The 26,659-nt window shown below is 54.7% G+C and overlaps 1 protein-coding gene across 7 annotated transcripts in view; it reads left to right on the top strand.

The window, feature by feature from the left end:
* The window catches only part of LOC138822732 (sodium- and chloride-dependent taurine transporter), an 83,429-nt gene that overhangs the window by 21,876 nt on the left and 34,894 nt on the right, over positions 1–26,659 (top strand). For 4 of the 7 annotated variants that reach the window (XM_070015648.1, XM_070015646.1, XM_070015647.1 and 1 more), the window contains exons 2-3: positions 3,796–3,839; positions 25,036–25,275. In XM_070015648.1, coding sequence (XP_069871749.1) covers positions 25,047–25,275 — 229 coding nt within the window. In that variant the 5' untranslated portion in view covers positions 3,796–3,839; positions 25,036–25,046. Of the gene's footprint in view, positions 1–3,795; positions 3,840–20,100; positions 20,155–20,223; positions 20,261–22,302; positions 22,405–25,035; positions 25,276–26,659 lie in introns of those variants that run through there. The other 3 variants (XM_070015644.1, XM_070015643.1, XM_070015642.1) reach the window with 3 other exon arrangements.

Raw genomic sequence — 26,659 nt, 5'->3', positions numbered from 1 at the left:
GTGCAATCTTGAGACCTCTTGGGGATCCCCCCCCCATCTTTTTGAGGCAAGATTTTGCTGTCTGTAGCCCAGGCTGTTTTCAAAACGATGAGCCCCCACCTCAGTGCTGGGATTACAGGTTCAAGCCACCAGGCTCGGCTCTGGTCTGTGGGGATGGCCAAGGTGGGTGCATTGCTAACCAGCTGGCGTGTTTGCTGCTGGCCCTGGGGCCGCAATTGGAGTTAAGGTGGGGCACCTGTTGTCCCAGTTCCTTGGAGGCTGCGGAGGGAGGCCTGAGCCTTGGAGGTCTGGCAACTCAGTGAAAGCCCCCACCCTACCAACAAGGATGACGACATGTGAACCTCACATTCTCCGTCTTGTATTATGAAAACTCAGGGCCTCCCGAGGCAGGTGACTTGCCCAAGGCCACTCTCTGGGCTGGGAGTCGGCCCTGCCTGGTTCTTTGGGTCAGTGCCGCCTTGGAAAGGATGCAGGTAGGGAAGCCTTTTACTAGTGAGCAGTGTCCCCGCTCCAAAAGCCACAGAAGGCATTTGCAGGCGCCAGGTCACATGACCAGAGCCCAGCCAGCCAGGCCCTGCTGGCCCGAGGCTGCAGGCGCTGTGTCTCGACCAGGTCCACAGCAGGGGCCTGGCGGCCTGCCCTGCCCGCTCGCTCCAGGAGTGTTGGGGAGATGCTCTCGGCTCCGGGGAGACCAGCATGGGGCCTGCTGGAAACGGCCCTCAGAGAAGCTGCCCACCAGCTAGGTAAATTCCCGTGTGGGCTGGCCTGAGCCAAGGACATGCAGGAGCTCTCATCTGATGCTTCCCTTGCTTAAAGACCGGTTTCAGCTGGCCACTGGTGGCTCACACCTGTAATCCTAGTTACTCTGGAGGCTGAGATCTGAGGATTAGGGTTCAGAGCCAGCCCAGGCAGGAAAGTCCTTGAGACTCATCCTCAATAAACTACTCAGAAAAGGCCGGAAGTGGTGCTGTGGTTCAAGTGGGAGAGCACTAGCCTTGAGCACAAAGAGGCTCAGGGACAGCTCCCGGCCCTAAGTTCAAGCTCTCGGACCAGCAGAAAAGAAAAAGAAAAAAAAAAGATTGGTTTCACCTGGCAAGTGCACACAGTTTTCCTGAATTGGGGACCGGGCTTGGGGAGGGGGAGGGGCTTCGGTTCCCCACCTGGTTAAGCCATTTCTGTTTCCACTTGGGAAGAGTCTGACAGACACACACTGGGTCCTGAGAACGCGGAGCTCCCTGGAATGGCAGAGCTGGGCATCAGCTGGGGCTCGGGGCCCTCAGGCCACCCGGGATGGAGGGCGGGATTTATGATAGGCTCTGAAGAGCCCAGCAGGTGTTTTTGTAGGGGTGGGGTGAGGACCAGGGAGGTTCAGGTCCAACCTTTGCCCACAGGTTCCAGGTAATTGGATGCCAGGGCTGCCAGAGGCATGGGGGGGGGCGGGGAGAGGTGTGTTAGATGTCAGTTTGTTTGCATTTTCCCATTTGTTATGATGGACTGAGAATCTTAGAGATAAGGAGACCATTATAAAAGGACATCCAGTTCAAGACCAGGCATAAGTCTGGATTCTTATGGTTGTAATTGGCCAAAATCTTTGTAAAGAACGTTGATTGTGTTTATGAACTTCAGGTGTAGCTAGACTCAGGTGCTGAGAGAGGCGGTCTTTTGTCTCCATTCATTTCTGGGCTAAGTGTCCCTCTGTGCCTGTACCATTGTCCTCGTGGAGCGGGACTCCTAGCTGCTCCAGTAAGAACTCTCCCCTTCCGCTTTCTGGATGAGCCATGTCAGTGTAGAGAAAGCCCTCTTTTGTCCCAGTGTCTTTAGCCGGAGTGTCTCAATCATCATTCCTAGGTTCCGGCATGGTTAGAGGCAAGAGTCGGCAGTCCCTTCAGATTGGCCAAGCCTGGCTTCTGTTCCCACCTAGGAGTAGAGGTGATGTCGGCCCACTCAGTGGGCTGAGACTCCAAGGCCAGTAGATTTAGGCTGTCCCAAGATTGAGTGCCACTCAGATCCACTGCTAGGCCGGGCTGGCCTCCCCCCGGCTGGTGAGAATTCACCTCAGGGAGAAAGCTTCCGCCCTTCTTTGCATCATTCTGTGGTTGTGCTGTAAATATGTGAACTCCTTCCTTCCCTTTGGCCCTCTACCCTTAGTATAGTCCCAGACCGTCAGATTCAAACCTCATAGACGGTTGCTACTTCTACCATCGTACCCAAGGCAGACATCACTGATGCATCCCAGCTTCACAAGAGCATGAGGGAAAGCTTCAGTAACGTGGGGACCTTGGCTTGTTCACTGCTGTGTCCCTGTACATAGTAGGTGCTCACATAATAACAGTTGGCCGTTCCTACCCTGTACCTTGGACCAGTGGGGATCTTTCGTAGCCAGGGCCTGTCTGACTTGGGGGCTGGGGCCACACCTGTGTTTTGAGTCGGGTAGGGACCACAGGGCAGGGCATCTGGGAGGGAGCGAGGGAGGGAGGGTATAGTGGGGAGCATGTCCCCCTATCCCGGTCACTGCTAATCCCACTTTAACTGCTCATTGAGATGTAAGATCTCCCCGATAAGAAATCATTTCCTGGTTTTCTGAGGGGGGTGGGTTATATTCCAGGAAACTGGGAGGGCCTTCCTGCCACTGGGTAAGAGGCTCTGCCGGTGGTCTGAGACACAGGTACTCTGCCTCCATTTGCTTGTTTCCCAAACCACGTTCCAAAGTACCAGAGACTCCTATTAAAAACCCTCACAGGGCCTTAGGCTGAGCACGGTGGTGTAGTCCTTCTAGGCAATGGGTAGAATTTACCTTGGGCTCTACCCTTAGCCCTGCAGAAAGTGAATGAATTAAAATACACGAAATAAACCATAGTAGGGCCCATAAAATGGCCCTGGAGTCGTTCCCCCAGGAAGATGGCTGGCCCCAGCAAAGGGAAGCTGGTGGGCTTGGCATGATGATGCTAGCCTTCAGCAGCCCAGCACGGGGCTCACGCCTGCAATCCCAGCTACGCAGGAAGCTGAGAGCTGAGGACTGTGGCTCAAAGTCAGGGTGGGATAGTTGGAGAGACTTGTCTCCAGTAACAGCTAAAAAGCCAGAAGTAGAGCTGTGGCTCAAGTGGTAGAGTGCTACCAGGGACAGTGCCCAGGCCCTGAGTTAAAGTCCCAAGCCCAACACACACACACACACACACACACACACACACACACACACACACACACACACACACACACACACACACACACACACACACACACACACACACACACACACACACACACACACACACACACACACACACACACACACACACACACACACACACACACACACACACACACACACACACACACACACACACACACACACGCACGCACGCCAATGTAGTAATTGATGGGTGTCACATTCTCAAAATCTAGGGGTCTCTCAGAGCCTTGCCATCCCCCCTGCTGTGACCTTTGATGTGTTTGTGCGGAATACCCAACCAGTCACAGGCTTGCTGAGAGCCTGTGGTGTGGTGGGGTTGGGGGTATGGAGGCCTTTCAGGGGGCGTTACTGTTTGCATGCCCCTCTGAGCCCAGCAGGCCACCTGCAGACCGCTCAAGAGCATGCAGAACAGGGTGTGTGTGCACAAGGGCTGCGGGCCCAGCGGCCCCGGGTGCATCCCTGCACCTGCCTTTCTGCTCCCAGGCCCTGTTGGGTAGAGACAGTCACCCCCTGCACGAGATGCTGCTGTCACCCCTGAGCAGAAGACGGCTGGCCCGGGTGCAGATAGGCTCTATCTGACCACTTGTCCTCTCTCTTGGCCGCAGGTCCAGAGCCAGAAACACAGCGCCTTCTGAGGAGCCTTTAAAACGTGAGTAGCTTTGATTCCCCCTCCTTTCTCCGTGGGGTGGCGTTGGCCATTCTGGGCACCTCCATCCCTGCAGTAGGCCTCCTGGCTTGGTCCCCTGTGTGCTCACCTTCTGCAGGGATGGCACAGGAATGGGAACCTTGCGGAGTCGGCTCATGATGGCACCACACCAAGGGGTGACCCGGGCTCCCTCGGCAGACAGGGTGCTCTGGGGACTGGGGCTTTCGTCACAAATCGTCTCGATTATATTGAACATTTATTATTATTTACTATCTGCAGTACTGGGGATGGAACCCGGTGGTCTTAATATTGAGCTATATCCCCAACCCCACTAAGCTTTGTTTTTATTAAAACGAAACAGAATAAAACATGTTGTGCCAGACACTGGTGGCTCACACCTGAAACTCTAGCTACTCAGGAGGCTGAGATTTAAAGATCCCAGTTTAAAGCCAGCCAGGGCAGAAAAGTCCACAAGATTCTTACCTCAAATAAATTACCAAAAAGCTGGAAGTAGAGCAGTAGTTCAAGTGCTAAAGCACTAGCCTTGAGTGTAAAAGCTCAGGGATGGTGCCCAGGCCTGAGTTCATGCCCCAGTATGGACACACACACACACACACACACACACACACGCACGCACGCACGCACACACACACACAGTTGAAAACTCTCGGTGAAATTGAGAGAATGCTATAGTGACCTTGATATACCCTTCATCCAGATTTTCCTATTGTTTCTGGGTTTGTCTCCTTCTTGCTACGTGTTGTTCCACCAATCAGCACGTGAGTGTTCTCTTCTGCTGATTCATTGGGACTTCCCTTTACCCCAGTCCTTCAGCTATTTTGTAAGACCCAGGCCATTGTCTTACATAAGCACAGCACAATTAAGAACTCGGGACATTTAACATTGACACAGTTTTCTTATCTAATCTATAAGCCTTAAAAAGACATTCTGCTGATTGTCTATGTGTTTACTGCTGGCAGGCTTGCTTTCCTTGGTGTGGGGATCACAAGGGTATCTTTCTGGGGGGCTGAAGGAAGGAGTGTCTTCCTCTGGCTGGTTTAGTTGATTTAAAACTTCACTAGCTTTCAAAGTCCTTTAGTGCTGGCATTCGGCAAGAAGTACTGCTTCCTGCAGATCCTGAAGACGGGGCTTCTCCAGCCCAGGCTTGGAGTAGAGGAGCTCTCTTCTCCAGCCCAGGCTTGGAGTGAAGAAGCTCTCCTCTCCCAGCCCTCACTAAACAAGGGCCTTTATGCTAATCCCTCACCTACCTGTGGATCACCCACCTGTGGACCGTGCCCAGCTCTGCACAGCCGCCCCTTTCCTTTCTGCTGCTTTGTGACTATCATTTTGTTCTGATGAAACCCAGGCCTTGGCCTGGCCAGGCCTGTGACCCACCACTGAGCTGCACCTCCATCCCCTGAGCACACACCTGTAAGGGGGTCAGTTACGTTCCTGCCAACCCAGGGCTGGAGTGCGGTTGATGTGGGGCTCACCTTTGAAGAGAGACTAAAAAAAAACTGGTTTGTGGGTCCCCTTGTCTGCTGCCTGCCACCTGTTGCTGGGCCTGAGTGTGCCCTTGTCGGAAGGGGGCAGCCCTACCCAGCCCCCCTCCCTCCCTCCCCCCTACCCCTGTGCCGAACACTTCCCAGCACTGCCCGGCGGATGGATGGGCATGTGTGGAGGGAGAGGATAGCTCTACCATGGTCTTAATTGTTCAGCAGCAGAAGTAACCCCTGGCCGCTGGTGGACTGGAGCAACTACCCCCCCCCCCATGGGTGCTTCCTTCCCCATCAGCCTTCTCCGCTACATTCTTATTGTGTAGCTGCAAGTGACAGGAGAAGGGCAGGGTCAGTTACCAGAGCAGACCCACAGCGGCCAGTGCTGACATGATGTCCCTAGTACAGAGGGGGAAACTGAGGCTCAGAGATGACTTTAGTTATTAGGCCGCCTCTCCACTGGATGGACTCCAAGCCCAGCCCCTCCCTCCCCCAGCACTTCTTGCTGGTTAATGAGTAACAGGGGCCCTGGGAGACCGGGAGGACCTTCTGCTCCAAAGCTGGAATGCGGCTCGGCCTCCAGATAAAGAGTTGTGCAAGGGCGGGCCCTCTGCCTGGCAGTTTTATAGGTCACGAGCAGATAGAGGCCAGCACTCTGCCTCCTTTTTGGGAAGCCCGTTTTGCGGGAGAGGCCGAGAGATGATTTTTTAGCTGGATTTGCTCTTAGACATGGGATGCTCCAGGCAGCCTTCCTAGCTTGCTCTTCTAGAAAGACAGTCTGGGCCACCCACGGTGGGCTGTGGGGAGGCACCGTCCAGACCTGCTGCTGGCCAGCTCCTCCGGCCCGCCCTCCTCTGAGGTTACCTCCCGGGCCTTGGGGTCCCCTTTTCAAGAAAAGGAGCAATGTGGTCTGGTGCGTGTCTGCGTTGTTCGGGAGCCTGCCCTGTTCATGAGACAGCTAAGAAAGCATTTGCTGTGACAGCCCACATGGTGGAGCTCGCTGAGCTGGGGAGCTCTGGGCCCAAACCCTAGCTCCAGGGCTGGGGTGTGTGTGACTCAGTGGTGCAGGCCCTCGCTGGAGCCCGTGACCACTCTGTGACTGCAGCAGACTCAGTAAACCTCTCTGAGCCTCAGCTTCCCTTACCTGAAAGATGGAACACCGAGGAGGGCTGGAGGGACAGGGGACATAAATGGGGGTGACTCGAACCAGCTCCGTGCACCCTATGTAGTTTCTCCTCCAGTTCTCCAAGGAAAGATTCTTCACAGCAAGCCCGGCCCCCCTCAGCTAGAGTCCAAGGACCAGGGCCGCCCTGGGCGAGGGTAATTTAAGGGATTGTCCCACTGGGTTAGGGCTCTGGGCTGTTCCAGGCCCTCCCCGACCTGCCTCGCCCCTGCTATAAACTCTGGTCTATTACCTCACCAGGCCCGGAACTCCTAGTGTCTTCAGAAAGTGCCACCCCAGCATGCATGCGTGCACACCCTCACCCCCACACACACTTCAAGAGAGCCAACGACACAGGATTTCTTATTTCTTATGCATGTTCAGTAGAAAAGCCAAACTCTTCCAGCACAGAAAACTTACTATCGAAAAACTGAAAGAAGAAAACCAAACCTTGTTCTCTCTATCAGTCAGAGAATGTGTGCGTAGATATAAGTGCCAGCTGGGCAAGGTGGCTTGTACCTGTAGTTCCAGCCACTCTGGAGGCGCTAAGCATTCAAGGCCAGCCGGGGCAAAAGCAATGAGATCTTCCCTCAAAACCAAAATGCAAACAAAGCGCTGAGATTGGCCCAGGATTCAGATTGCCATACTGGTGTCATGGCCAGCCTCTTTGGGTAAAGCATTAAGTAGTAGTAGTCGTCATAGTATTAAGTTTTTGTTTGCTTTTTAATCGGTCATGGGGCTTGAACTCAGGGCCTGGGTGTTGTCCCTGGGCTTTTGCACTCAAGGCTACTGCTCTACCACTTCCAGCCACAGCTCAAAGTTTTCCGGTTTATTGGAGGTAAGAGTCTCACAGACTTTTCTGCTCAGGTCTGCCTCAAACCGTGATCCTCAGTTTTCAGCCATCCTAGTAGCAAGGATTTACAGGTGTGAACCACCAGTGCCCAACCATACTATTTTTTGTTGTTGTTGGTTGTGGGTCTGAACTCTGGGCATGGGCACTGTCTCTCAGCTCTTCAACTCAAGGCTAATGCTCTACCACTTGAGCCACAGCACCACTTCCAGCTTTTTTTGCTTATGTGGTGGTGAGGAATCAAACCCAAGGCCTCATGCATGCAAGGCAAGCACTCTACCACTGAGCCACCTTCCCAGCCCACTATGTTTTTTTTTAAAGATTTTTTTTTTGTCGGTCGTGGGGCTTGAACTCTGGGCCTGGACGCTGTCCCTCAGCCCTTCAGCTCAAGGCAAGCGCTCTACCACTTGAGCCACAGCGCCATTTCCGGTTCACGGACTTTTCTGCCCAGGCTGGCTTTGAACCGTCATCCTCAGATCTCAGCCTCCTGAGTAGCTAGGATGATAGGGGTGAGCCACCGGCGCCTGGCTTAAGATGTTTTTATAAGCATACATTAGATACGCCCAGGGAAGTTTCGTTGTGATATTTGCGCGCAGCACCCTCACCCCCTCTCCGTCTGTCTCCCTCTGCCCTCTGCATCCTGTGTGCTCCTGCCCATCTCTGCCTGGGCCTACATGTCATACCTTCATCTCTTGCCTTGGGGGTGTTGCGCACCTGTTGTAGACCAGGAGCAGGGGACATAGCAGAAGCCCCCCGACCATCAGCCCTCGAGTCAGGGGCCTGGCCACGGGAGAAGCTATACCTCCTGAGCCTGTTGCCTCCATTTTCCTGTGCATTTCCAGAGGTAAACGGCTCAGAGGTAGTGCTTGCTGCCCAGTGCTGCCATCCCCAGCTTGCACACAAAGTAAAGGCTTGCAAGGTTTGAGAGAGGTGGAGCCACTTGCCCGAGGTCGCACAGCACCGGGGACTTGGGCCTCCGCACCCCCCCCCCAGCACTCTCCTGTGTGCTCGCATCTGCCATCTGGCAAAGTCATCGCCCAAGTTCTCTGACCGCGGGACCGTGTGGTGCCCACTAGGGTAGCAGGCGTGGGAAGGAGAAAAGCCTGGTCCCTGGTTGTTGTCAGAGTGACGTAGTAGTAACCACCAGGAGTGACTTAGTCACAGGTCAGTGACATCGCTCACCCTAAAAAACCAAAGCCAGGGAGTGGCCTGGGCCCAGAAGCCCCATGGCCAAGGGCCAGGGAACATCGGGAGAAGGGTGGCCCCAGTTTGCTTTTGTGGTAGTATTGGAGTTTGAACTCAGGACTTTGTGTTTGCTAGACAGAGGCTCTACTACTCCAGCTTCTTAAAGCCATGAGTAGAACTCTGTGAGTCTTTGGCCTTTCCAGTCACAAAGAAATTCTATATTGACAGTCTTCCAGCTCTGCTGAGGTGGGGGAAGGCCCCGGGGACTGGGTTTAATGGCAGGGGGGAAGCTTGGGGAAAATCTCTTAAGCATTTGGAAACTGAGAATTGAAAGTGTGATCATTCAGTCAGCAAAAAGTTGTGGACTTTTGCTGGGCATGGTGGTGCATGCCTGTCACCTCAGCCCTGGGGCCCAGTTTGGTCTTCATAGCAAGACCCTGTCCTCCTGCCCTGCTCCCCAGAGTTGTGAACTTTTCCAGTGGACCAGCCTCTGAGGAGCTCTGGGGACCCACAGGTGATACCCCTGCTTCCACCTAGGGCTCCAGGCTTGAGCATGGGGTGGGGGTAGGGGGGTGGTGCAAACTAGGAACTTGGGGTGTGTGTGTGTGTGAGAGAGAGAGAGAGAGAGAGAGAGAGAGAGTTTTCAGTACTGTCACAGAGCCACGCCCCTTCTCCCCTGTGAGGATGCTTTGGATCCACAAAGTTCCACAGGCTTTTTTCCCAGAGGTCTGGAGAGATAGTGGTTTGCCACTGTGGATGAGCACAGGAAGGGCCTTACCAGTACAGGAAGTTGCCCATGTAAAGGCCTTGGCAGAGTGTGAAAGCAGGGAGGGATCTTTCCGGAAGCCAAGCAGGGGGCGGCTTGGTGTGGCTGGGTGTCCCGGGCAGGTGGTCTCCCTGGGTCACCTTGTGGCACAGGCCCTGGGCTGGTCCAGCCTCCGGGACCCATTGTCCGTCCTTAGTTCATGGTTTCAGAGGTCCGCTCAAAGCAGCCAACTGTTGTTTGGTTGTTTTGACAACTGCTTCTAAAGAAGCTTCAGGAAGGAAAGCAGATAAGCTCTGTGCTCACCCACCTCGGTTATGGGAGAATCTCAGCTGGGCCTGGAGCCCCAGGAGGAAACCCACTTGAATGAGGCGTCTGGCCTCGGCGGCTGACCTAGTTTGCCGACTCCCCTCACGTGGTTTGGGGAGTGAAGCGCCCGGGCTGGGGACACCACCCAAACAGCCGGCTGGTGTGACACGGAGCGCCAGGTGGAGAAACTGAGAATCTGGTGTTTTCCCCGCGTGACGTCACTCCCAGAGCAAGGGTGGACACCTAGGGCCACGTCCACGGTTAGGGTTTGCTGAACCAGGAGTGAAATGAAAGATGTCTCCCCTCTCTAGGCAGGGCAGGGGGTGTTCTGTTTCTCCCCGGAGGAGGTGTGATTGTATTGGCATCACCCCGAGCCTTCGGGGAGCAAAGCTGGAGAGCCCGGAGGCCTTCCCCGCAGGGCAGTGTGAAGGTGAAACTCAGCCTTCCGGGGTCAGGAGGAGCTGGTTGACCAAAGAACTAGATGAGTGAATTAACAAGGCGGGAGCTCTTGTCTATTTATAGTTTGGCCTAAATCTCTGCCAGCCTTGCCTCCAAGGAGGAAAAGGAGACTTTTTGCGTTTGGCCCAGGTGATGTGCGTGGGGAGTAAGCGGATTAAGTTCTGGCTGCGGGGGCTGGGAGGCTGGAGGGTCAGGGGTCAGTGGCAGCTCTGAGGACCGGAGCGGTGGCCAGGCCACTGGGGGCAGCCACGGCCTTCCCCAGCAGCGAGGGCTGGGGGGCAGCACCCTCCTGTTCCCTCATCAGGTCCTGGACTTTGGCCCCCTAACTGCTCTAACCCAACTGAAGGTCCGTGGTTAGAAACCCTTTCCCTTAGCCTGCCAGGTCAGTGTTTGGTCTTCTTGGTAGATGTCCTTCCCTCGTACCTGCTCTGAGTTTAGCTAAATGGGAAAGCACTGAGGAGGCCTGGGTTGTGGGGGAGGGGGGAAGAGTGAGGAGAGGGGGTGCCCTCCACAGTTGCTGCTGGTCACCACCTGGTCCCTGAAGACTGGTCTGGGTCAACTCAAAGAGATCTGGATTCTTTTCTTTAGGTGTCTGCTACTGGGGCTTGAACTCAGGTCCTGAGTGTGGTCCCTTACCACAAGAGTCTCATGGACTTTCCTGCCCAGGCTGGCTTTGAGCACTGTCCTGAAATTCAGCCTCCTGAACAGCTAGGGAGACCTGGTTTCTAACCCTTGCTGTAGTTACCTTGTCTCTCTGTCTGCCTTGTCTCCTCTAGTGTCAAGTTGAGGGTTGGGGCTTCGTGGTGTCAGAGGTCATGACCTGGAGATGCCCCAGAGGGCAGTGGTTAAGGATCCAGAGTAGGTTCTTCTCTGGGCTGTGCAGTCTTCAAGTTGCTTAAGATCTCTGGGCTCAGTTCACCTGTGGGACATGGGGAGGTAAGATTTCTCACAGTACTGGCTGTCAAGAGCTTGGCTCACACAGCCTGGGCAGTTGGCACTGGCTGGTACGGTGCCGTTGGAGGACCTCGCTTGTATATGGCATGTCTGTGTGCCTTTTATCCTGGCAATCTCTACCATGCTGTAAACCCTCCTTACCTTTGGACTAATTAGGAGATAAGTGCGCAGCTGTGAGCAGTGGAAAAGGATTTAAGGATAGAAGAGAAATATTTAGCCTGATTAAAGAAATTGCTATTAACTGGTGTTTAATGGGAAGTATCCAGCCGGGTGCCAGGCACATGTCAGCCACCGTGATTCTGCGGTCGAAGGAGAACAGTTGTGATTAGGGGCACAGACGCTTGCTACATCTATGGTCAACCTGGGTGCCTAGCCCAGCCCTAGAACATTCTGCCATCTGTGACCACAGAGAAGGAACAGGCACACAGTCACCAGCAGAGGATGGGCACCTAGCTGCTGGGGGTACGTGTGGGAGGGGCAAGGCAGGCTTCCTGGAGGAGGTGGTATTTAGGGAGAGAAAGAAGAGCAGGATATGTCTTTCAGGGCCTAGAGGCCAGGACTTCCAGGAATGGTGGGCGACAAAGCAACCCTGGGGGAAGGGCTTTTGTTTTTTTCTTCTCATACTTTGTGTTTATGAGGCAGGTGCCCTACCCATTTGAGCCCAGGCCTTGAGATCTATGCCAGTGGCGGGGGGGACAGCTCACAGCACGGGTATGCCCCAGCCTGGACACCCGAGGACAGAGAGCTCTTTGGGAGCCAACCCAGCAGTCGCCTCTGCCTCTGTTCAGAGCACCTCCATGTGCTGGGCTCGTGCCAGCGGCCGCCCTCCACCCTGAGCTGTTGATGTCTCACCAGCTGGGCACAGGTAGGCTGTGCAGGACAGCCTGGCAGACTGAGTCCCCACAGCACTGAGTCCCCACAGCGCTGGCCCGCAGACGGGCTGAGTCCCCACAGCGCTGGCCCGCCCTTCCCCTCCTTCTCACCTGTCGTTAAGTAATGCCTGGGCGAGAGGTCCCAGATGCCCAGCAGGACCCTGAGGCGTGTGGTTTGGTGACCCCCGTATGGGATTTTGGTATATGCAGCACCCTGGAAGGCCTCCTCAGTGTCCCCAGGCCTCATTCCCCGCTGCCCAAGGCCTGTGTTCCCTCCCTCTCCATTTCCCAGCAGAGCCCCTTGCTCCTCAGTCCCTGCCCGTCACCACCCCAAGGCCAACAGCGCTTGGTGTGGGGTCCCGGGCCCGCGCATGGCTCCATCGTGCCCTTGGAGAGGGTGCTCAGCTCCGAGAGCATGGGGCCCAGCGGGAGCCTGTTGGGCAGCTTGAGGTCCCTGCCGGCCCTGCCTGTGCCTCACGAAGCCCAGGTGCAGAGGGGGGCGATCCTCAGGAGAACAAGAGGCCGTGGGACAAAGGAGCAGAGCTGAGGACGAGATGTTTAGAGTGACTCCAGGCCGCTGCTAGTTCTTGAGCTGGGGTAGGCTCAGCAGGCTGGTGGGTTTGCTAGAAACACTGCTGGGGACAGAGGTCAGGGCAGGTCTCCAGGGGGTGTGCGGTGCTGCACCGCCCCCGGCCTGTGACATTGTGTGACTGACAGCGACAGGCAGGCGGTGCGTGTCCCCGACCTGCCTCAGGAGGGTGCGGCTGAGGAGCAGCCGTGGGGGATGCCCTGGGAGATGCGCCCGTGGGGGCCTCCTGCCACCTCCCCCCACCCCCGCTCCGCCGCCCGGGGTCCGGGATTTGACGGCTGAGCGTTTCTCCTGGCGGAGCAGTAGCTGGTGTTCGGCACCCACCTGGAGCGCTGGAAGCTGCCATCGCAGCCACACCAGAACCGGCCAGCCCAACAAAATGAGTTCGAATCGCGTCCTCCCCGGCTTACAATCAGAGCTTTCCACGCTGAGCCTGCACCCCTCATGCCTCAGTTTCCTTTCTGGGCAGCCAGCTCCCCGCAACCCTGTTGCGTCACCTGTCGAAGACACTGGCGTCAGACCTTCCTCTTGTCTTTGAGGTGCCAGGGCCTCGGTTTCCTCTTGTCTAAGGTGGGGGAGGGGGGCGGCGTGCGTGAGGGCCCTCACTGAACCTTCTGAGGGCCCCCTGTGAGTCTGACTTTGTGCAGGGTCCCTGACATGGGGCAGATCTGGGAGGGGCAAGGAGAATCTCCCTCAGGGTTATTTTGGGAAGATGCTCAGGGACTATGTGTCATAGATATTAATTCCCCAAGAGCCCCAGCTCATCTCTCAAAAAAAAAGCAGAGAAAAGCTTCCTAGATGTTTGACCTTGGGAAATTCACCGGGGTCAGCTACTGTGTTCCCAACCGGGAAGTGTCCAGGCCACAGAGCACAAGCAAGGTGTGGGGGACGAAGCAGCAGGTCTGTCCTCGGTGCCCTGGGGACCTGGGTGGGCGCCGAGCTGTCCAGGCTCCGTTCTGCAGCTGGACGCTGGGGGCAGACAGTGCTGGGCCTTCATTACCACCCATCCTGCTGCGTGCCTGTCTTGCTATGTTGTTCCTCTGGCACCAGTGTTTCATGGACATCGTGTGTGTGTATATGTGTGTGCACGCGCATGGGCACGCTAGTACTGGGGCTTGAACTCAGGCCTCGGTGCTGTTTATTAGCTTTTTTACTCTAGACTACTGCTCTATCACTGAAGCTACAGCTCTACTCTACTTCTTGTGGTTAATTGGAGATAAAAGTGTCATGGACTTTCCTGCCCAGGCTGGCTGGTGGGCATTTATTTGTAAGCCACAGGAGGTAAGGGTGGAGCTAGTTAGGAAGGAAGAAGAATGTTCTTCCTGTTTGAGGAGAAAGAATCATGTTTGAAAGAGGAACAGAGCAGGGGGATGGGGTGGGAGGTTGTGTGCCAGCATTTAATGACCTGGGGTACTGTGCCCACTGAACAGACCCAAGCACTGAGGCCCGGAAACAGGGTAGCTTTCCGGGACCCTCCTGCTGATTCCCTGGAGCTGTGGCTTCGGGCAGAGCGCTGGCGACAGGGGTAGTGGCCTTGCTCTGAGCAGGCCTGGGGCCTGGCTGGAGTTGTTACTGAGGCCCTGTCCTGTCTCCACCGAGCAAGGGGGGGCTGCCTGTTGGATTTTCCCAGGGTGCAGTGGGGCCGAGTCAGGGCAGATGGGCAGCAGCCTTGGGGTTTTGTACCTTGAAAGGGGAAGCCTGAGGAGACTTTTCCTGGGGTCTCTTTTGAGGCCTTCAGAAAGAATGCCGGACCCTGTAGCATCTGCCCTAGGACCACGGCTGCCCGCACTGCACCCCGCTTCCGGCAAAGTCAGCTGAGGCTGGGTGGGGGAGGTGAGTCAGTGCCAGGAACTGGCAGCCTGCTGACTCACCATGCCACCGGGTGTGCCCAGCGGGCCCGTGGGACCCCAGCCTCAGCCCATGCCCACACGTGCTGCGGGCCCGGGGCAGACACCTCAGGGGTCTCCTCCCTCCTCTCTCCTCTGAGGCTTGGGTTCTCTGGAGGTCGCGTGGAGTTTGAGCACCTGGCTTCTCATGTGGAGTCCGGGGGTCCTGACCTTCCTGTGTGAGCCCCAGTTCAGGCCCATCTCAGGGGAGCCCTTCCTCAAAGGACCCTCCGCTCTGCAGCCTTTTAAACCCTGCAACACTCACTGCTGCCAGCCCCCGTCTCCTCGGATCCTCCAATAAGTTCTCGTTGCCTTCATGAAACCCCCTCTCCCTCCACCTAGTACTTGGGGTCAGGGGGTGACTGGTAGCCCAGCCAGTGTGTGGTCAGTGCCTCTCTGGTGTGAACCAGATGATGCCCAGGGTTTGGTCCCCACCAGTTACCTCCCCTGGTACAAGGAATGCCAGGTCAGGGGGGAGGCCAGCCACCTGCCGCCCACCCCATGCCCGCCCAGCTTGTGGTGGCACTGGGTAGCGCCAGTGTATTGGGCCCTTCACATCTACCCAGAGCGGGTGGGGGGGGCGGGGATGGCTTGGGTGGAGAATGAGAGGGTCACAAAACTCAGGGCACCCAGGTGCCGGCGCTGGCCTCAGGGCCCAGTGTGTCTTTGCTTTGCCTGGTATGACTGTCCATGCATGTGCTGTCCCCTGCTCTCAGAACGCCATCTCCTCAGACCTTGGGAGCGTCCAGCCTGGTCTTGCTGTGGTTGGAGAATGGACAGTAGGGTTGTCGTGGCTGAGTTCCAGTCCCTTTTGCTATCTAGGAAGGGCTTAGCACCAGGTCTGGTGGATGCCCTGGGGGCCACCTCTTGCTGGTCACCATTGCCTGTTTGTGCTCCCTTGCTGGGCAGTGGGTGACACACACTAGGCAGCTTCTCAGCAATTGTCACTCCGTGCCTGCTGCCTTTGCTCTCCATCGCCCCCTGGACCTCTGAGGGGCAGAAGGAAGTGATTTGGCCTTTGACTTGACCCACGTGACCTAGCCCTCTGACTCTCAGCCCTCTTATCGTCCTTTTCCAACTTAACAGCCTGCTGAGACCCAACCTTGGGCTACCTCTATTTGGGGGCATGTGATATGCCTCAGCTCCCCCGACCTGGGCAGTGCCAGGGCCTCCTGCCCCCGGGTACAGCCCAGAGAGGCCAGCTTGTCCTCCTTCACCTCCTGGTGTCTTCTTTGTGGACCAAGGCATGGAACCCAGGGCCTTCCATCCTAGGCAGGCCTTCCATTACCCAGCTCCAGCTCTTTCCTTCCTGTTTCTTATCTACTGCCACTCTGGCTCTCTGGGTCTTTGGGTCAAGTCCTGCCACCTCCAGGAGGTTTGGTAAAGCAATCAGGGTCTTCCCCCGTCCTTGAGTTTATACTTGTGCTGGGGATCCACCTTGCACCCCCCCCCCCTTGGCATTTTCCCAGGGACCACGTCTTCCTCAGGCCTGGTTACCTTTGTCCAGTTTTCTCTCTATACACCTTAAGATAGGACAGTCTAGTCTGGAAGGGCTCATCTGGCCCCAGGTACTCCTTGTGTCATGCGGTCAGTGCAGATCCTGGCTCACTGGCCAGTAGCCGTGGGACATGAGGTGTGGTGGACCCTTCCCAGAGCCTGAGATCCCCTGATCTGAGCGGGTGAGGCTGCGGGCGGCCGGCAGAGCTGGAAGTTCTGTGGGTGAGCCGGCGGGGCTGTGCCGAGCCCCAGGCAGGCAGCGGGTCTGGCCCAGACAGGGCAGCTAAAACCATTCCCCCAGTGGAATTCACTTTCACTCAGGCCAGAATATTGTTGCTCATTGTTTTCGGCTTTGTTCTGGGCCAAACAATGCCCGGCTTCCTGGTTGACCTCGGGAGGACGAGCCGTCGGGGTGGGAGGCTGGCCTGGTTAGCATCTCCAGAGGATCGTGGTCCTGCTTTTTGTCATGGATACCTTGGGGACCTGGGCCACTATCTGACCATAGAGGACAAACTGGCTTTTTTCTTTGCATTTGGCCCACATGGTATTAGAGAAGTTGGAAAGTGCAGGAGGTGGGATTGCAGGAGGCTGTGTGGCAGGCTCTGCCCCCAGAGGACCTGGCCCCGGGCAGCTCCTGCCCCTTCCGTCCCGCTGTCCTTTGCCCGCCATGCCCTGGTGGCATCTCAGGCTGTCATGCTTGGGTTAGTCTTTTCTTAGAAATAGATAGCCAAAGGATACAGTCCACATGACTTAATTAAATGATTAAACCCTTCCAACGTGTACTTACAAAATGTTTTTTTTCCCGTTCCAGGGTTTAAGCTCAGGGTCTCTCACTTGCTAGGCTGATACTCTTAGCATTTGAGGCATGCCCCCACCCAGCCTTGGGTTGTTGTCTTGGAGATGGAGTGTCACGGCTTTTCTGCCAAGGCTGGCTCTGAGTAGTGCTCTGCCAGCTCTCCTGCTGCTGCGTGTGTAGAGCTTACAGGCGTGAGCCACCGCCACTTGGCAAGGTGTACTTTTTATGAAAGAAAGGCTTCCTTTGATTCATTTCCTTTTGGAGCATTTGTTTTATTTGCTTGGTGCTGGAAGTCAAGCCCAGGGTCTCCTATGAGCTCTACCCCCAAGCCCAATTTTAAAAAATGGTCTGTGCTAGCTGGGTGCTGGTTCACTCCCATCTCCACTTAACCAGCAAAATGCAGGACTAGAGGCATGGCTCCAGTTGTAGCCTGCCAGTCATGAGTAAGAAAGCGAGTTTAAAGCCATAGGTTCAAGCCCAGGTACCAGCAAACACACACACACACACGTGCAAACACACACACACACACACACACATGTGCACACACGCACGCACACGAAGTTCACTTAGAGGGTTTTTCCTGGCAGTACTGGGTGTGAGTGACATGGTTGCCAGACATTTTGCCTTTGGTGATCTTTGGAATAGAATCTTGTGCTTTCGCCTGGGGCCAGCCTCCACATGATCTTCCTGTTTTCACCTGCCACCTCGCTGGGATGACGAGAGCTGGCCACCACTGCCAGCTTATTGGTTGAGATGGGGTCTCACTGACTTTTACCCCTGGGAGATGAGGGCGGGACCTCAACCAGGAAGCTCCCCATCTCTGCCTTCTGAGTAGATGGGAATACAGGCATGAACCACTGCACTAGGCTCGAACAGTTCTCTTCACATAGCTCTCCTTTATTTTATGGTACTGATTAAACAGTTGCTACGGCCATGAACGATGCCTAAGCATGCTGGGACCCATTACTAATGGATCCCATCCCTCCTCTGTGCCTGTACCACCCAGTCTGTGGGGTCAGTGCTCCAAGGAGCCCCTCAGACCTACCCAAAGTTCACATCAGCTAGAGAAACGCCCCGTGCCCGGCTCCACCTGCTAGTTCATGAGCCACCCCAGGTCCAGCCTCTTGAGCCCAGTCATGTCTTGTCAGGTCATGTGACCCTTCACTTCCTTATTTGCCCTTGAGTTTAGTTCCCTATTTGTCAGCTTGCAGCTGGGCTCTTAAAGGCACCAGAGCCTGTTTCCCTGTGTGAAAGTGCGGTAGCAGATGACTCGTGACAGCTGCAAGCAGTGGCGGCAGGGACTTTGGAGGCCAAGGTAGAGCTGGAAGCAATTCAGTTAGCCTTTTGTTTTTTTTTTTTTTTTTTTGTGCCAGTCCTAGGGCTTGAACTCAGGGCCTGGGCTCTGTCCCTGAGCTTCTTTTGCTCAAGGATAGCAATCTACCACTTGAACCACAGCTCTACTTCTGGGTTTTTTTGGTGGTTTAGTGGAGATGAGTCTCATGGGCTTCCCTGCTCAGGCTGGCTTTGAACCTCAATCCTCAGATCTCAGCCTCCTGAGTAGCTGGATTATAGGTGTGAACCACCAGTACTCGGCTCACTACATGTTTTAATATATGCAAACACACAGAATGACTAAATAAAAGACCATTGGGAATTGTCCTAATCTGTCCTAACAAATTTCAATATATGGTTGTAAAATGTGGTTACCATGTACAGTAGGTCTCTTGAGCTTTGTAATTTCTTTGTACTTTCTCTGAGTCAAGGTATCTATATAGCCTGGTTTCCAACTCTCCACTCTCCTACCTCTGCCTCCGGAGTGCTGAGATTGCAGGTGTGTGCCACCGTACCCCCTTGAGCTTGATGTTTTTCCTTTGTATATAACTGTAGTTTGAGGTCCAGTGAGCACTCCCTCACTCACACCTTTGTTTTAAATAGAGTCTTTGTTTTAAATAGAGTACACATTGCCTATCCTAGAGCGTCATAAAATCTCAGTGGGCTGTAATTTTACTTCTATAATAGCCAGCATATATGGAGCACTTGACATGCCTGGCCATGTGTGGCATTTTACGGGCATTGTCTTAATTTTTATTTTGTTTGCCAGTCCTGAGGCTTGAACTCAGGGTCTGGGCTCTTGTCCTGAGATGCTTTTGCTCAAGGCTAGCGCTCTACCACTTGAGTCAGTGTCACTTCTGGCTTTTTCTATGTATGTGGTGCTGAGGAATTGAACCCAGGGCTTCATGCATGCTGGGCAAGCACTCTACCACTGAGCCACCTTCCCAGCCCTAGGCATTGTCTTATTTAATCCCTGGAAGGTGTGTATTACTTTTACCTCCATATTTGAGCAAGTGTGATAACTGGAGCACAGAAACTTGTCCCTTTCCCTGGACCACACAGCTCATCGTGACGCTTGTCTGCAGTGGCAGTTAGAGGAGGATGGGCGGACAGTGCTCCTTTGGGCAAGGCAGGGCATGGCACGGAGCTGTGGGCAAAAACCTAACCAGGTGGTCTGCATGCCGTTGGCACTCAGACGCCACCCCAGGGCTAGCCCTGGGCCGGGCGGTGAGGAGGGGCTTCCTCTCAAGCCTTTGCCTCGGAGTCCATTCGCATCTCCTGCTGCTGTCATAAGCAGGAGGAAGCTCTTAAAATGGGGAATTATGCATCTCAGCTGCTACAAAATAACCCTGGGCCCAGTGCCAAGGAAAACAGCTCCCGTCTGCAGGGAAGCGGGTCCCTGGAAGCTGGGTCCAGGGGACTGGTGCCTGAGCACGCATTGCCCTGTGGGGTGGCCGCTTGGCCTAGCCGAGCGTCCACAGACATGGACAGCATGCTCAGAGAGGGTGTCGGGGTCAGCCAAGGCAGAAGCCAGGCCGCAGCATGGTCTCCTGCTACTAGCTCAGTTAGGGAACCTCAGAGTGTTTGGGCCTTGCTGAGTTCATCCTGAGTTGGATGGGGACTTTTCGTCTCCCAGGACTAGGGTACACCTGATGAATGGTAGCAGAAACAGTCCCCCGGCATTTACTCTTACAACACCCCATGATGTGGATACCACCTCCTTACTCACCCTTCACACATGGGGCCACTGGAGACCAGAGGGGCTAACGAAGTTGCCCTAGGTCTCCCAGCCAGGCCACAGCTCCTGGGTCCAGGCTCAGACATTCAACGGGGGCCTGGGGAGCGGGAGGCACTAACGCGGTCCCACCGGGCAGCCATGCCTTCCTGGGACACAGAGGGCCAGGAGGAGCTTGCGTTTCCCCCCTGGGAGGAGTGGAGGGTTGGGATAGGGGCCGACTCACATCCTGATCGTGTTTTGTAAGTTGCCTTCAGCTGACACATTGAGAATAGGCGGGGGGCGGGCAGAGCAGCGGGGAGACCCGTGGGGGAGACTGCCGCAGATGGAGCTGGGGATGCTGGGCCTGGAACTGCAGTTGCCATGGCAACTGGGGAGCTGTGGGCGGATGCCAGGACTATGCAGGAGCAGAGCTGCAGGTCTCGCTGTAATGGTATTTCGCTGGGGCAGGGCTGGTCAGACACCCCCCAAAAAGCTTGGCGTGAGCCCCCCAGGAAGGGGCAGGGTGCCTGAGTCTATGTCGGACCATATCAGACACAGTAGGTGGCTCTGAGGCTTGGGCCGGGCCCCCCGGTGGACAGTGGTCGTCCGGTGTGTGGCCAGAATGGTGGGGGCAGAGGCGTAGGACCGGGGGGCTTCGGCCGTCCCCGGCAGCTGGGCTGCGATGGTGCCTCCACAGACGGGGCGGGTGGGGGGGAGGGAGGCAGTGGTCCTCAGGTGGTGGGGTGCGGGGACACCCTCTCGTGCTGTCCCGACGATTCCTCGCTGGCTCATCAGATGATAGGCTTCTAACTGTGGAAAGGCCTAGAGGCCTTGTTTAATAGGAAACCTGGGACTGGAGTACAGGATCTTAGGTAACCCTGGATGCTGGCCACTCCCCAAATTTCTAGAGTATTCTCTCTAATGAGAGATGGGTGCGACGGGCCAGCTCGGCCGGAGCACTGGGACTGACAGGACAGGGATCTCGGGATAGGTGGGCAAAGGGGCGGCCAAGTGACAAACAGACACAGACTCAAAAGAGTTGCATCTGAGTGTATCTTTTTTTTTTTTTTTTTTGGCGGGGGGTGGGGGGGGAAGGTCCGGTCATGGGGCCTGAACTCTGGGCCTGGGCGCTGTCCCTCAGCTCTTCAGCTCAAGGCTAGTGCTCTACCACTTGAGCCACAGAGCCACTTCCAGCTTTTTTTTTTTCCTGCTTATGTGGTGCTGAGGAATTGAACCCAGGGCCTCATGCATGCAAGGCAAGTGCTCTACCACTGAGCCACCTTCCCAGCCCCTGAGTGTATCTTTATTGAGGAGAATTAACATTTTTATACAGTGTGTGATTGTGACATAGATTCTTTGTTTATTTAAGCACATAATCAATTTTTAAGAAAAGCAAAGTGTTAATGGGTTACATGAAAATTGATGACTGTCCCACCAGCTGTTTGAGCTAAGTGGTGCGAAACAAGTCTAGCCTATTGTTTAATACAATGCCTCATCTATTCAGCCTTTTTATGTTTAATAATTAAGAAACCTAAGACAGGGCTGTACTAATACTGTACTCTTTTTATTTTTTCCATATATCTTCAAGTCCCTTTGAAACCATCCTGGAAACCACTTCCAGGTTGAGTCAGGCATTCTCCGTTTCCTATTATTTTAATCCCAATATTTGTTTACATAAATCTCTAATTGTATTTTAAACTATCTTGTTTTATTTTGATAATAAACACCATAATGGTCTAGAGCTTACCTAATCTTTGCATAAAATCTAATGAGTACTAAGATACTCTTTTTCCTTTTACATTAATCCATCTATTTTCATCTTTATAAACTCCTGTATAAGGCAATGGTTCATCGGTCAGCTCAGGAAATGTGATGTCACTAACTTTATATTTTGTGGGAAACCACCATCTATTCCCTATAACGTAAGCTGGACCAAACTTAGTCATAACTGTTGGGGGAATCTTTCTTTTCCTTTTATTATCAGGGGTCCCTTTTTCTATAACTCTCTGAGCTTCTGGGATAACTCCTTCTAACTTAGTTTAATTCATTAATTCTGCCTGTTGTAACATATCTGGAAATTTTAAGTTTCTATATTTACTATGAGTGAGCTGCAAAACTGCTTGTGAAGTTGCAGGAGCTTCTGGAGGCAGCGTCACATCAGATGATAGATTGATTGGGGCATTGTCCACATTTAATCTTTGGTCCTAGTCTTTATTATTCAGAAAAGCCGTCTCTATTGGACTGGAAAGAAACAACATGCTCTGTTTGCGGATCAATAGAAAAATAGCCAAAACGAGAATAAAGGCAACGAATGTACTGCCGAGAAGAATATAATAAGAATAAAGGTAGAGGCAATAAAGGTGCAGCCAAGTGTATAGGAAGCCTTGCACCAACACCCCCTTCCTGCAGGCATGCTTCCTTGGAGCTTATGCTTTGCCTGACGTGATCTCTCACACAGATTCCGCAGGAGGTGGCGTGGCAGATGGGGCCAGGGCACCCCAGGGAAGCAGAGCTTGGCTCCTAGCGAGGCTGAGTCTCTCTGCCTGTGTGGTCCTGATACCCTGTCCCCTCCTCACGCTTCCCCCCTTTAAATTCAAAGGCCAAGCTGACCTTCCGCAGTCCCCCATCCAAGAGGACCAAGAAGTATGCAGCAGGGTGGACGAGGCCTTCTCTGCACGGAGTCATTCCCTGAGCAGCGAAGGTGGGCGTGAGTCCACATCCTCCAATTATCCCCCCTCCTGCCCGCCGTGAGCGCTTAGATAACCATCGTGGGCCACAGGATGAATGCTGGAACAATGCTGGCCTCCCGGGCTATTTTTACAGCGGTGGCCGTGGGCCGGCCGAGCCCCGCGCCTGGTCCCGAGGGAGCCGGGCAGAGAAAGGCCGTGCGGATGCCCCGCCAGACGGAGGAAGAGCTCCATGGGCTGCCCGGTGGCTCCAGGAAGCCTTTCTGGGTCTGCTGGCTGTCAGATAGTGAAACAATTGGGGTCCCCCACCCCAAGGGAGCCCGGGAGAGGAAAGAGGCGTGGGGGAAACGGGCTTGTTGTGCCTCTGCTCCTCGAGCCCCCAGAGGCCGGACTGCTGGGCGAGGTCGGCACGTCCCCTTAGGCCGCCCTCCAGGCTCCGAGGCCAGGGCTAGGCCGGGGCTCATCACGCCCCGCAGAGCTGAGGTTTGCATTTGACGCTGGCTGCTGGCGGGGCTCGGCTGGGAACCGGCCACCCAGCTGTGCTTTCCTGACGGCCTGCGTGTGCCAGGAGAAGGACCGGGCACGGCGGCCAGGTCTTTGTCTCCATGAGTTCTGTTTGAGTCACCAAGGAGACAGCTAGGAGGGGGCAAACCAACTGTCTGACCTCAGGGAGAGCCAAATGAGGGGAGGCGCGCAGGAATTCCCTGGTGCCCCCCGGGGTGGCGTCCGAGGTAGGGGTGGTGGGAAGGAGCTAGGATGGAGACTCGCAGGCTGTCTGTGGAAGGGGCAGCTGCACTTGCGCCAGCTTGCTTGCGGCCATGTGTTCTGACCTATTTTCTCAAGAGACCCTTGAAATCATTACTCTTCCCTGAAGTCTGGTATTTCTGCGTCGGCCGCTGATGTGGATCAGGAAAACAGAGCGAGTGCCCCAGGCTGCCTGGCTGGAGTTGGCCGTGTTCACTGTGGTTCATTCCATCCTCCAGAGTGGGAAACTGAGGCTCAGGGGAAAGCAGGAGAGGCCTCCGGCTCTGGGTCTCCCAGCTGTACCCTGACCCCTGATGTGAGCTGCAGGTGAACCCCTGTGGGGGAACCTGGCCCTGGCACGGTCCTCCGGTGGCAGGTGCGTCCTCCTCGCGCACGGACATGAGGCTGGCTGTGGTCCTCAGGCCTGAGCTCCCGGGAGAGTGAGTCCTGGAACCTGAGAAGCAGGAGGCTGTGCCCTGACTCTGGCAGACCTTTCTAGAGCTGGGGTCCGAGCACCTGTGGCCTGGGGTCATGAACCAGCCCCAGGGGCCTAGTCCTCCCTCTGGCCAAGGCAGCTGGGGGCCAGAGGGCAAGAGAGCTGATGCAAGGGGCACCAGGCAGGCTGAGATGACCAGCAAGCAGTCTTTCCTTCTCTTTGGTGCTGGGGATGGAGCCAAGGCCTTCTTCATATGTGCTGAACCGCATCCTCAGCCCACGGAAGCACTCTTGCAGGACTCAGTGAAGATACCCTAGCTTCCTGCTACACATATGGGGCTCATTAATAAGTTGCAAATCCATTTCATAGATACCCACTGTCTGCACTCTGGCAACATCCCAAATATCCACGTCTTTGCATCCACAAACTGACTTTTCCCATGTGTCATGCGCAGTGCTCATACATTGCTAAGAACTGTCATTTTATTTCTTCTTCCTCTTCGTCCTTTTTCTCCTCCTCCTCCTCCTCCTCCTCCTCCTCCTCCTCCTCTTCTTCTTCTTCTTTTCTTCTTCTTCTTCTTCTTCTTCTTCTTCTTCTTCTTCTTCTTCTTCTTCTTCTTCTTCTTCTTCTTCTTCTTCTTCTTCTTCTTCCTCCTTCCTCTTCCTCTTCTTCTTCTTCCTCCTTCCTCTTCCTCTTCTTCCTCTTTCCCTCTTCCTCTTCCTTTTCCTCTTCCTCTTTCCCCCTCCCTCTTCCTCTTTCACTTTCCCTCTATTCCCCTCCCCCCTCTTAGCTACAGTTTGAATTCAAAGCCTTGTACTTGCTAGGCAAGTAGCCCTCTTTGATTTATTTTTCAGGGGAGTCTCACATTTTGCCCAGGCCCAGATGTGGAGCACCTACTTAACCCTCCCACATAGATGGTGTGACAAATGTGGGACACCACATCTAGCCTGTTAGTTGAGGTAGAACATTGCTGCCTTTTTGCCTAGGCTGTCCTTGAACTAAAATCTTGCTAATCTCCACCTCCTGAATAGCTGAGATTACAAGTGTGAGCTGCTATGCCCTGCCAAGTTGTCATTTCCTATACAGATCTCAAGTCAGAAGACAGGATCTGTCCTGTGTGGAACTGCAGGCAGGCCGCCTGTTACTGGATGTGTTCTACCCTGTGGAAGGTGGTGCTGGGTTAGGGTGGGGGCCCAGGGGCTGGCCTCCATGCTCCCCCTTGTCGTCTACTTATCAAGTATCCGGGAATTGGAGCCTGTTGCCTCTGGTTTGCAAGTGTGCCCAACGCAGTGAAGCTCTCAGTCCCTAGAGGGACCCCAATGGCTCTTCCTGTGGACTGAAGGGGGAAGGGCATCCCCCCCCCAGCCCAGAAGGTGGGAGCTGCTCATCGGGAGACAGAAGAGGCTGTCCCCAGGCACCGTGGTGGCCTTGGTAACCCTACATTGTCCTGCTCTGTCCTGTGCAGAGAGCGAGGACATGGCCACCAAGGAGAAGCTGCAGTGTCTCAAAGACTTCCACAAGGACATCCTGAAGCCATCTCCAGGAAAGAGCCCGGGCACGCGGCCTGAGGATGAGGCCGAGGGCAAGCCCCCCCAGCGAGAGAAGTGGGCCAGCAAGATCGACTTTGTGCTGTCCGTGGCCGGAGGCTTCGTGGGTTTGGGCAATGTCTGGCGTTTCCCGTATCTCTGCTACAAAAATGGTGGAGGTGAGTCTGGAATGGGCTGCGTCTGGAGCTGGGGGTGACCCTGCAGGTGAAGGCCAGGGCAGGGCAGGGCAGCTTCTGTGTGCGGGTCAGCCTGCCTTTCCCCTGTGCTGCCCCCGCCAGCCTCGCGGTGACACTGAGCATCGGCTGTGTTACCTTGGGCAGCCAAGCAGATCCTCTAGCTTGCTTGTCAGGTCCCTGTTGCCCAGACCTCATTCACAGCCCCATTCCTCTGGTGTGCCGTATTTATGTGCCTCTTTTTACCTGCTTCTGGTTTTCCAAGTGACCCGTTCCCATCATACACAGTGTAGAGAGATGCAGGGAAAGGAAGACATAATGAATATAAATATATATATATTTTTTTTCTGTGTATGTGTTCTTTTGGGGACTTGAACTCAGGGCCTAGGTGTTGTCCCAGAGCTTTTGTGCTCAAGGCAAGCACTGTACCACTTGAGCCACAGCTCCACTTCTAGCTTTTTGTTGGTTAATTAGCGGTAAGTCTCATAGCTGGGCTGCTGTGGCTCATGCCTATAATCCTAGCTACTCAGGAGGCTGAGATCTGAGGATCATGGTTTAAAACCAGCCTGGGCAGGAAAGTCTGTGAGACTCTTAACTCCAAATAATCACGGGGAAAAAAGCTGGAAGTGACATTGTGGCTCAAGTGGTGGAACTCTAATCTTGAGCAAAACGGAGCTCCGAAGCCAGGTGCTGGTGGCTCAGGCCTGTAATCCTAGGTACTCCAGAGGCTGAGATCTGAGGATCAGTTTGAAGCCAGCCCCAGTAGGAAATCTGTGAGACTCTTATCTCTAACAGACTACACAGAAAAAGCTGAAAGTGGCACTGTGGCTTCAGTGGCAGAGTGCTGGCCTTGAGCACAAAGTGGTTCAGGGACAGCTCCAGGCCCTGAGTTCAAACCCCAGAACCAGCAAAAAAGAAAATGAAAAAAAGTCTCAGATTTTTCCTTCCCTGGGCTGGCTTTGAACTGTGATCTTCAGATCTTAGCCTCCTGAGTAGCTAGATTACAGGTGTGAGCCACCGGCGCCTGGCAATGAAGATAATTTATCAAATGTAAGGTCTCGGCTTAGAGGGTCTGGTTAGTTGGTGGGTTCAGGTTTGGATGTTTTGGTTTTGTATTTCTGCCTGCTAAGGGCCCTAGGGGAGGTGTCAGTCGGGCAGCACTGGCTCCCTGAGGGGTTGGAGGTGACCTGGGCCTTGCAGGGCAGCAGAAGTGGACATGGCCTGCATTCTGCTGGGCTAGGAGAGCCACCTTTTGGGGACCTCTGTCTTAGAGCTGATCTTTTACCCTTTCATAGGTATCTGGTTCCTTTGGGGCTCTGAGTGTCCTGGACACTCCCAGGGCAAAGCCTACATACAGACCTTCCATGCT

The sequence above is a fragment of the Dipodomys merriami genome, unplaced genomic scaffold (assembly GCF_024711535.1).
Source record: "Dipodomys merriami isolate MVZ:Mamm:240054 unplaced genomic scaffold, mDipMer1.0.p SCAF_114, whole genome shotgun sequence".
NCBI lineage: Eukaryota > Metazoa > Chordata > Mammalia > Rodentia > Heteromyidae > Dipodomys > Dipodomys merriami.
This window is presented reverse-complemented; position numbering and strand designations above follow the sequence as displayed.